Below are 11,619 nucleotides of genomic sequence, written 5' to 3'. Positions count from 1 at the left end.
CACCCTACGTCTCATTCGGCATGAAATATAATTATAGCTATGATCACCAACTTGAAATACCATTTGCCCTAACAACTAGTGGCTTGGTTTACTGCAGGTTTGATCTGCAATAAGCACACACCATTAAAATCATAAAATTAATCCAACACATAACTACATGTCAAAAGTTTATATGATTGACAATTATGACAGTTTTAGATTTAGTAGAGTCTTAGAGTCCATAGAACACTCTCCAATCCAGGTTCTCCCTACACTGTCCTTAAATTCACCATTGACACTAATCCTACAAAAGGATAGCATATATTTTAACCACCATTTACGATGTGACATAAAAAAAAAAGTGGCAACGCAGTATATAGTCACTGCATTTAGAGATCAGAAAATTGTCTAGGTCTAGGGTCTACCTGTTGTTAAATAGTTTACAGTGAGAGCTAGTATAATAATTATGCTTGTGAGTCATCTCATCAGGAATTACGTGTACGTACCTTGTGGTGACCATATCAACAGCTGCAGTCATATCAGGAGACTCCTTTTGCAACTGTTTCCATAGCGACCACACGAATTCTTTGTCAGCCTGAATCAAGACAATTCAAATAAAGTGCATGCATGTATCGAATCAAAACGGGAGCACTGAGCAGTATATCTATATAAACTTCCAGAAGTTGGGAGACGTAAATGGATTCATTTTAAGATATCAACCGACAAAGCTAAGATTCGAAGAGGACATCCTCATCATGATTAGAGGGATTAGAGGGATATATAATGCTGACACACCCTCAAAAAAACGACAGACGTGCACACAACACTTTTGGTGAACCTTGCAGTGAGCCAACTCTTCACACAAGCGGTGGTGGTCTAATTTTAGTGCTTGCACATCATATTCCCCTGAACAATCCATGAATTACCCAACCACTTGTACACGGTTACGGTAGTCTGATCAGAGATAAAGTAAGGAAATTACTGATAAGTGTACTTGACTCCTAGATTCACGGTTCACATCACTGCCTAGCCTCGATTCCAGGCCGCTCTTGCTCGAAGTAATAATTAGGTCTTGTGAAGGAGGCTAATCACTGCCTAGCCTCCTTCCCAGGCTGATCCGTCTCCACTCTTCGAGGAAGTGCGGCCTGGGATCGAGGCTACTCTTCGAGGAAGTGCGGCCTGGTATCGAGGCTACTCTTCGAGGAAGTGCGGCCTGGAATCGAGGCTAATTGAATTACTGCCATAATTGCCTTCTGTATTCAATGAAGGGGCGTGGCCTTATTTTGAAGAAGGTGTGGACATCAACAAAATTAAAAGCTGGTGAAAACAAAATGACAAGTGTGAACATATTGGAGATCGTTGCAATCCTTCTTCTTCTCATAAACCACTCCAATCCACTATGTAAAGGTCAGTTGTTTCTTTACTTCTAGTTTTTAGAATGCAATTTTAATCCCATTAATTAATATTAATTAATTAATGTATTACATGTCGATGTCGCGTCGATGCATAGTACTATGCAGGGACGTTTCTAGAAATTGAAGCAGGGGGTGCTCAAGAGTAGAGAAAAAAAATGGGGCCGCGCGCTATTTACACCCCCACATTTATTGCGGCGCGTCTTTTACATGCATAGCGTGATAATAAGAGTATCAAGACATAATTATGAGTCAGTTATCTTGTAGGATCTCCATGCACTATTCTCGTACCCCTAGCAAACTGGTCAATCACTGCAATGGGGATGTCCAGTCAGTCTAGTGTTAGTCATTGCTTCTCAGTATCTCTCAGTACGTGGAGCAAGAGGTGACTGGGAGAGTGCAGAGGATCTTGTATCTTGATCAACTATTATGCATTACATAACAACATTGGAATGGCAATGCTGATTGCGCACATACGTACCTCTGGAGCTGCACAGTTAGCTAGCTAGCTACTGAGTGATAGGATTATTAACCCGAGGCGCGTGGGCGGCCACGGGTTATAGTAGTCTGTCTGTTTGTCTGTTTGTTTGTTTGTTTGTTTGTAACGAGTATATCTACTCACCTGGATGCCATAGCACTGCGTTTGCAGCATAGGTAGTCTTCACACAACAATATCTTGGTTTAAATAGTGGCAGATTTTGATGTTAAAGCTTCTTTGTCGAGTAAAAGCGAGCAAAAGCTAAGAAGCTTAAACTTGCCACGTGGCCTTGAGTCAAGGTACGGGATCACTTCAGCTGAAAATACGTAGTCAAGGCTTGATTATGTATTTTCAGCTGAAGTGATCCCGTACCAGGAACAATTGTCAAGAAAGTAGAATTGTGACTGGTTGTTGACTGACTCTGGATCCTATACGTACTCCAGCCTGGAAGGAGCCATACTTCTCTTAGTCTAGAAGACTCCAGGCTTCTTTGCTGTGATCCCAGTCCATAGTGCATGTCTCATGCATGTACGTTGTTAGTTTAGTTTTATTGCTCTTGAGTTGCTGTGCTCTGCTATTCATACATGCTACATGCACTGCATTATCACTTTTCTGGTTTCTTTATTATCAACCGAGGGTTTGCACTTTAGTGCTCTAGGTTTCATGGTTGTCTGGGAGGACAGGGGGGTGCTCAAGCCCCCAAAGCCCCCCATTGTACACGCCACTGCTATGCATCGACATCTAATACATTCAAGACAATTGTTATTTGTTAATATCCTTCGCTTCATTTTCTAGAAACGCCCCTAGTTATGCAATTTAATGCAGTTTTTGCTGCGGCTGTTATTCGAAAACAAGCCACTTGCAACGTATACATGTAGCTGGTTATTTTCGAGGGTTTCGAGGATTGACCCAGAAACAATTTAATTATGCATGCAATTTACTGCAGTTTTGCTGCAGTTTTTCTGCGGCCATTATTCGAAAACAAGCCACTTGCAATTAATTACCGTATAGCTGGTTATTTTCGAGGTTGACGCAGAAACACAAAAAATTGGTTTACATCGGTATCACTATAGAGGTGTGGTCATTTGAACCGGCTATCCTTGAAAATGTTTTGTTTGGGCAATCTGCGAAAATTTAGTGTCTCGAAAATAACCCACTATACGGTACTTGTCCAGATGTGATCGCTATTAATAGCACACCTTCACTGCTCGAGTTCCAGTGCACTAATAGTACATAATACAATAGTATAATCAATAATAGTGCTATTAATCACTCGTATTTAGATTTGATGGCTGCATGTACTATATAATTATGACTGTTGAGTGCAGCTATGAAATACAGAAGCCAAAAACCGAGAACTATCAATTATATGATCCTCAGGATTTGGACTCTACACTAGGTTAGCTGTAGCACATACATTGTAAGCGCAAGCTGCAAGCTCGTACTGAATTTCTTTTTTGGGATGTGCCTGTTGGCCACTAAAAGAAAAACACTAAAAGAGAAATACCGGAAATCTACAGGTGTTTTGCATATTCAGACACAGTAATATATACATCTACACCACTATCACACTGTTACAGTAGTACCACAGAGACCAACAGCATCAGTAACCCAATCTGTACTGCTACATTTTTCTTTACTGTGAATCTACCAACGTACCTCACACTAAAAAATAATTATATGTTACACTAGAGGTGTTCAGCATGTTCAGCACTGTTACGTGTTATACATGTACACATCTACACACTATTTGAAAGTACCACACAGACCAGCAGTACCAGTAACTCCTGAGGAATGCTACGTTTCTCTTTTAGTGTGAGGTCCGCAGGTTCACACTAAAAGAGAAACGTAGCTTTACAGATTATTACTGTCTCTGTAGTACTTTCAAACAATGTAATAATGTATAGACCATGCATGTCATAAAACAATAATGCAACCTCTAGCCATAATAATAATTATGCCTCGGTGCGCATGCGCAAGCGAGGTATACGGTTGTGTGTCTGTGTAGACTGCTACAGCTGCTCAAGGATGAATCAAGTGCAAGTAAGAGTTTCTATAGGCTTCTAGTCATGTTTACTTGGATTTTAATTCGTGGATTTGCAAAATAATACCTCGTTCTCGAGTTATGCCTAGTTTTGCTTACTTGGAATGCCATTGCAGCCTTTTCAGAAGAGCACGTAGCCAAACTTGTTTACCTACTCTACTTACATGTAGTAGTTAGCTCTGCACTAGAACGCTAGCTATTGGTAGCTGCAAGAGTGAGAAGAGAGCTGCAAGGCTCTGCAGACGGCAGCCATTATAAATTTTAGACTGGAACTTTTGGCATCTATCGTTTTTAACAACAATCATAGTCGATCATTACCCACTCTTTGAGTTTGCATGCATGATCGATTGGGACTGAATAAAAGCTGTTTTATGTTATGTAGCTTTGGCATCTCCACCGAGGCATCAGTACCTGCGGTGCTTTCATTATTATAGCCTTATTACAGTACGTTCAACATTGAATGTTCATCTAGCTCATTGCATGATTGATCTATATACATAGTTATTTAATGTTTAGCCCTGTAATCATCATAAGAGTCTACATGCCATAAAACTTCGATTTAGGTAGTTATTATACCCGATGCCATGCAGTGGCCAGCAGGTATAGTAGTCATTTGGACTTGTTTGTCTGTTTGTAATTTGTGAGTCTGCTTACCTGGATGCCATAATAATATAACACGTACTGCGTGGGATAGCCTTAATTCACACAACAAGTTATTAGTTTTAACAATGGAAATGTTGATGTTAAAGAGCTTTAACTGTCAAACAAAACGAGCAAAAGCTAAGAAGCTTGAATTTGCAAGTTGGCAGCTAGCTAACTACATGCGGCCTTTATTCGAGGTACTATACATATTTACAGCTGAAGTGATCTCGTACCAGGAACAATGGAATTGGGTCACTACAATAGACAGCTAGAATTGTGACTGGTTTGTTGTCTAGAGTCAGCTAACTAACAGAGCTGTTAGCTGATTCTGGGGTCTATACTCCAGGAGCCATACTTCTCTAAGACTCCAGTCCACAGTACTATATATGTACCACTAAAACTCTATTCTCAAATGTTTCAGTATGCGTTTAGTTTTGTTGCTCCTGTGAGTTGCTGTGCTAGACAGCTCAGTCATACATCATTACACACTGCATTATAATTATCACTCTGGTTTCTTTATAATCATGTCACCAGCCGAGGGTTTGCACTTTAGTGCTCTAGTTGAAGTGCAGGTCTCGCTTATTTGGAGAGTTGCATCTATTAGGAGGCCAGGCCGTTTAGGCACGTATTTCAAGCAGCCTGGAATCGAGCCTACTGTACAGGGTGACTACGTTTTAACCTCATGCAATTTTGGATGCAACTACCGTACAGCGGCAAATTTTCGTGAGGTGCAAAATTTCGCGTTTTTCGAGGGCGGACAGAAGACGCGAAAATTAAAACTGGAATAAACTCCCACGCACCGGTATTTCACATGCAAAGCTATTATAGTAGGTGTGGTTTCCTGACATCGAAACGGGAATATTAGAACCCACAAAAAATTCTGCTGAGAGCTCTGGAGCCAAATGGCGAAAATTTCCCGCTATACGATATTTGAGAACGTGCATATATAGTGCCCTACTGGTGGGCCAGACGGCCTGCATTTTGGTGTGGCCTTGGTGTACGTACATTACATCTCAGCACTGTACTACTGGTGTTATTTTTGCAGATAAAGCGAACCCATCATTAGGGGACTTGTGCCTAGAGCAGGGTTCAAAAGGGATAGTGCAGGTGTACTACGCAGACAACTTTAATTCAGTTGGATGGGGAACCATGTGTGATGATTTGGTTGATCAATCAGCCCTTGACACCATGTGCAAACAACTTGGATACGATACATCACCGGCTAGTATGTAAGTAAGGTAATCATGTTGCAGCTCCTAATGTTTATATACTACAGCTTGATCTTGAAGCTGGATCCTATAGACAGTATGCGTGTATAGTGGTGTATGGCTGTTGAAAAGTGTTGAAGTTGTCACTGGTTTGTAAAAAATTATACGTATTATTTCCTTCGCACTTTAGGGGAGAGCATTATAATGATATCAACCCCTGGTTTACCCAAGTGATGTGTCATAACAAAACTACTCAAAATATTCTGAGATGCGGCTTCATCTCACCAGATCCAATTAAGGATCTCAACTGTTCTAAAATCTACTTACAGTGTGGTAAGTTTTCTTCAATGAACATGTACATGTACTCAAACTGGTACAAACCAAGTGAGACAGTTACAATTAATGTACATGTATGTACATACATCTACATGTATGTAGTTAGATCCTGAGGAACACTATAATTATTAATCCTAGATACCGAATATATATATATATAATATCACTTCTTTAAGAGTGGCCATGCAGCGTGTCATACAGGATTTTGAAGTTGAGGGGGGAATAAGAAAAGTAACTAAAGGTCAATTGTTATTTCAATACCCTGTTAGTATGTAAAATTGCCAGCTATGGACACTCAGAATCCCCCTTTCCCCCTGATGACACCCTGGTGGCTATTAAGAGGGGTTCCTATGTGTATTGTACATGTATGTGAATGTTTTTGTACGACTTACTGATTTTCAAAGATTGGATGTACAATGTACGTGTATATATGTGGCTTGTATGTTCACAAATCAGCAGGTGATAGGTTATATATCTGTGCCTGCATGCTTACTGTACGTATACATAATTATACATAGAACTAGAAAATGATGACAGCTGGAACAAGGTGCCAAATGAAGGTTATATTGGACAAGTGTTACTCCTACATCCAGAGAATACTGCTCCAGGTATAAAGGTTATGTAACACATTCAAAAGTATGGTATCCAAGCTAGGACTCCTCCCGTTAACAACTTGCCTATTTTATGCCTCATCGCATATTCATCCATTGTACCCTTTTTTGTTATTGAACGACTTTATATAACGGTCTTTTTCACTGCAGGTTATCAAGTTTCGTTTGGACTGGTGCTCATATACATGCAAGTTAATGGTGATGAATCGTGGGGTGTTATTACTCAGGACCAAACAAAACCATTCACACGCAATGCTGCTGACTCAGTATGCAGACAGATGGGATACACTGAAGCTGACCCTAAAAATATCACCACTGTAAAGAATTCGAATACTCATTATAGTCTGTAAGTTGTCTGTTTGAGTGTGTAGTAAGTGAAGTGGTATAATTATGTTTAAATTGTTGATGTGTGTATATAGTGCAAGTTTTGGAGGAACTAGCACTGTTGTGTCACTGTAGATGCATGTGCAGCATTTTTTACAGTGCTTATAGGCAACGCAAACTATCAGGCCCGCCCGATTCGATTTTGACCCCACTTTTCTCCTTTTTGCAAAGGATTGGCTGCCAAATAAATTTTTAACGACCTTTGCCATTTTTTTATGCACGTTTTTTGACCTTTTTTATGCATGCAATTAATTAGGATTCATTTTCGCATTTGGCCAAGTTCAAACGCTGTTATAACAGGAAACGAAATTAATGGAGGTTGCAGTGGCAGATCCACAAGGGTCATGTGCCCCCCTTTTCTGGCTCACGAAGTGGGTGTGGCTTAGCAGCAATCAATTATTGCAGCATGCAGAATAGCGGACGATCTCTAGTTCTAGACTTTTGAAGCTGAAGAGCAAGATTTCATCCATTTCTGCTATCTCTTGCTACTATATGTATGTCATACTGTCATCAATCAATCCGTGATCAGAAAAGTTACACTGATTGGGCTTTAAAAAAACTGTTGACTTTTTTTAGAACTGCCCCCCCTTTTCAAAATTCCTGGATCCGCCCCTGGGTTGGACTGGACACTCACTGGTAAAATTAAAAGTTACACTGTAATTGATGATCACGTGTTGACAATCAGTAAATAATTTGTAAGAGTTATTCCCTTAATCTTGTGATAAAATAACCCCTTCATGCGCTGCTGCAACTTTTAGCTACTGCGCACCCACAGAAAAATCGTGCATACAGTCTCTAAAGGGGGTGACCTCATACAAATCGTTATTTGGTCATGTCCAACTGACCTCTGGCCATTAAAAAGTAGGAGCACCGTACTGTAGAGCAAAATTAATGTATAGATCAGCTATGTCATCATCTAAGTATATGCTCTTTGTATGCGTTAAATTCTTCTGGTTTTGACACTGACGTAATGACAATTAACATTTCATTGTGGAATGACCTCTACACTAAAGTGCTCAGACGGACATTCTAAGTGCGGTTTTGTTCCCAGAATTAAAAGGTGGCCTGCTAGCTAGAAAAGTGTTTAGTTAAAGTAGGTTCAAGGTTCAAATATTTCCAGTATGCTATAAATAAAGAAGACAATCATTATAATTTTTTGATTTGTGTCCAACCTCCTCTACTTCAGAAATATAACTAATCTAGCATGATTTTCCATACATGCACACCTTGCACACACAGCACAAATGTGCAAGAAACTGCTTGGCTTACCAGCACCAATGCGAGAGATTGTGTAGACTCTTCTGAGCCTTGTTTCAGCTGTTGTTTCACCAGGCCTACTCAACCGTGTAGCAGAGATACTTGTAAATATGAAGACAGTCTCGTTTTGCAATGCTGTAAGTTAATAGGTAACCTCGATCAAAGTCATTATGTTCAGGATTTGTTTTGTGCTGTATTTCTACCACAATTCTTTGCAAATGGCTTTAGCAAACAAGTACGTGTACATGCATGTATACCGAGCTATGGCTGACCGTGGATAGTACATAGCAAACAAATACGTACATGCATGTTACCGAGCTAAGGCTGACTATGTAAGAAGTGTGTACTATACTGTACAATCACGACATACATGTATGAGTATTACTTGAATGCTTCTTTAAATTATGAACTGCCACAGAGCTTCCGATGATTAAAAAATACAAATAGTACGAAGGCTGCTACAGGAGGGTAAGGTAGCCAAGCTACCCGGTAATTTTGTATGATTATTACCATTTGGTAATTTCTATACAACCCTTCATTTTGAATTGCTCTTATACTACAGTGTTTGATCTACACAAAAATAATTCAGAAGGAACCGAAGAGTCGTGTCAGATCTCGGATTACAGGAAACCTAACAGTTGTACAGGTGAGCAACAGTGGACTGACAGAGATCAATATTGAATGTTGAATCAGAAGTTATTTATTTTGTACAACAATGGTCATACATATATAATATGACTTTGTACGTATAATTATGATACTCTTCAGTGTACAATATAATAGTTAGACACTGTTTAGGAAGTTTCTACATGATTTAGAAGCCCAAAGGGCGGGAAAGGGCTGGTTGTAGTATCCCGAACGCAGTGAGGGTTCTACTAGCCCTGAGGACTTCTAAATCATGTGGAAACTTCCTAAACAGTGTCTAAGCATTTTAGATCATAGCAACCATGAGTATTTAGCCAATCAGATTTGAATGTTCTTATCTAATCTTTGCTACATGATTTTCTAAGTGAAGTACATGATTTTCTATTGAAGTACATGATCTTCTATTGAAGTACATGATTTTCTAAATTGGATAGAACATTTCCTCTAACCAATCAGATTGCAGTATTTATGACAAACATGATCTAAGTACATATAGCTACTCTTTTGTGTATAATCGTATGATGTGCTATTAGTGACTGGAGTGTACAGCAATTAATCCCGTATCACATCCAGTCATGGACATTGTGCGATTACCTGTCAAGTAATTGCACGCTGTCAATGACGACGTATTGTTTTTGAATAACACCGCGGCTGATAAAACTGCAGAGAACTTCATCACACGATTAGAAATCAATAGAGTAACGTGATATTTATCATGACCGTGCATCATTAATTATTTTACATGTACGGTGTATATTTATACAGTGATTATTGGAATCCTTATAATTATAACCATAACTCTCCGCATGTCTGTGCAGATACCCCAGGCACCACAGGCCCTCCTTATGAGTCGATCACATTTTCCTTGGTTGGTGTCAGTAGTGTACTATTACTGATCATCGTAATCGCGATACTCGTAGTGTTGGTGTACTGTTGTTGTCGACGTTGTTGTCGACGTCATCCAAGGGGAAATCCTGAACAGCAGCGATTACTCCCTAATAATCTTGACGAACGTCAGAACTGACCTAACATGTCACTACTTGTTTTAATGTCATCTGTGTTTATATAATAATTATTATACCCTTGCATAATTATAGTTTAGTTTAATTTTATTTTATGGACTCTGGTGCGTATTCATCGATCAACATGATCATGACTTTTGTATTTCAATAACATTATATTATGCTAGCTGGGGTGAGGTTACCGTACTTATTGAGCCAGTCGGACTACCATACTTATTTGAACGAAGCATGATTTAAGGCGACACTTAAAAATAATTACGAAACCAACGGTCGTTACTTTAAAAATTATGTTGAAGTCCTGGTGTCGCATATTTAGAGGGTTGCATCTAATTTGGAGGTTACTCTATATCCTCGTTATATACAGGCCACTTAAATATAATTATATAGACAGGTACAAAATATGTACGGTATCAGTGGAGTAGGTGACACACCAAAAATAATAATTTTAATTACCTGTTAAAGGTTTACATGATTGTACATAAATCAATTATGACAGTTTTAGATTTAGTAGAGTCTTAGAGTCCATAGAACACTCTCCAATCCAGGTTCTCCCTGCACTGTCCTTAAATTCACCATTGCCACTAATCCTACAAAAGGATAGCACATTATGGCTGAATTAATACAGAGTAACACACCAAATTTTAAGCCTTTAAAACGAACTTTTAGGATATACCACACCTATACGAGGAGGATATACAGGGTGCTTATCTCCGAGTAGGTGTGGTATATCTGACTTATACCATGTGACCGCAGCTCTATAAAAGGACCTCTCCTAGCAACACTCAATGCACGATGCATACCGCAAAAAAACGACTAGCCGGATTTTGTAGCCGTCAAAAAGCTAATTAAGCAACACAACTTCTTCTACAGATGCTCTAGGTCCAAGCATTGTGTTTGACGTCCCTTGCTGCAGTTGCAAGCTCTTCTCGTCAGAATGTATCTAAACCACCCATTGGCCTATGGAGGCCTTAGCCACCTTGTTATAGAGCAGCTTCCGTGGTTCTGCCGTCGCTTTAGAGTCTTAGTACCGTCAAGCATGGCTCATTTCTGTTTACTTACTTTTCTTGGGCAATTAATGATGAAAACACCTTGAAATCTGTGCATGCCCTGGGGCTGTATGTTATCCTACAGCTGTTAACCAATTAGGTGGTGACGTACGTACATGTAAGTATGATAGATTTTGTTGACGGGTTATTAATTTTGTGCACACCCCAATTGTTCTTGGGCATGGCCTTTGCACTTTATATGCTGGGGGTTCGTTGCAACATGTACAGATGATTTGTTATACAACACTTTTCATGGAATGTTATTAGCTTGCATAGGTGCACAGCAGAGATTATCGTCCCACTGTACCTGTTGCTGGTGAATTGTCCAGTGAACATAGATCCATCTGGCCACTGAAATACACCACTGCCATGGTACTCATTCTCAACAAATGTGCCCTATATAGTTGTATAAATCAGCGTACACTAACAGTCAAATCAGTATCAGTATGCCAGAATCTCATAGGAACCACAGATGTTGTTATTAATTTAATGGGTTGATCATGCGGGAGTGCATTTCGTTACAAATTTCCTGCACTGTGCAGTGTCTAGATCTTC

The 11,619-nt window shown here is 39.6% G+C and overlaps 3 protein-coding genes across 5 annotated transcripts in view; 1 reads left to right on the top strand and 2 right to left on the bottom strand.

Annotated features, from left to right (window-relative positions):
• LOC135348086 (MORN repeat-containing protein 2-like) overlaps positions 1–11,619 on the bottom strand; it is a 58,983-nt gene that overhangs the window by 44,614 nt on the left and 2,750 nt on the right. The window contains exons 6-7 of one of the 3 annotated variants that reach the window (XM_064546257.1): positions 11,372–11,460; positions 10,388–10,605 (exon numbers count right to left, since the gene is read on the bottom strand). The exons of the other annotated variants lie outside the window; for them this stretch is intronic. Of the exons in view, the coding sequence (XP_064402327.1) occupies positions 10,506–10,605; positions 11,372–11,460 (189 nt within the window). The 3' untranslated portion in view covers positions 10,388–10,505. Of the gene's footprint in view, positions 1–10,387; positions 10,606–11,371; positions 11,461–11,619 lie in introns of those variants that run through there. 3 annotated transcript variants of the gene reach the window in all.
• Positions 20–1,102, bottom strand: LOC135348087 (centlein-like). The gene is made up of 3 exons (XM_064546259.1): positions 818–1,102; positions 486–574; positions 20–283 (listed from the first exon to the last, which is right to left on the bottom strand). The coding sequence occupies exons 1-3, from the start codon at positions 896–898 to the stop codon at positions 184–186; spliced, it is 270 nt and encodes an 89-aa protein (XP_064402329.1). The 5' UTR covers positions 899–1,102; the 3' UTR covers positions 20–183.
• LOC135348072 (uncharacterized) lies at positions 1,252–10,189 on the top strand. Its single transcript, XM_064546224.1, has 8 exons — positions 1,252–1,386; positions 5,601–5,784; positions 5,954–6,096; positions 6,618–6,707; positions 6,861–7,056; positions 8,334–8,488; positions 8,914–8,997; positions 9,815–10,189. The coding sequence occupies exons 1-8, from the start codon at positions 1,311–1,313 to the stop codon at positions 10,018–10,020; spliced, it is 1,134 nt and encodes a 377-aa protein (XP_064402294.1). The 5' UTR covers positions 1,252–1,310; the 3' UTR covers positions 10,021–10,189.

This window comes from Halichondria panicea, chromosome 14 (assembly GCF_963675165.1).
Source record: "Halichondria panicea chromosome 14, odHalPani1.1, whole genome shotgun sequence".
NCBI classification, from domain to species: Eukaryota; Metazoa; Porifera; class Demospongiae; order Suberitida; family Halichondriidae; genus Halichondria; species Halichondria panicea.
This window is presented reverse-complemented; position numbering and strand designations above follow the sequence as displayed.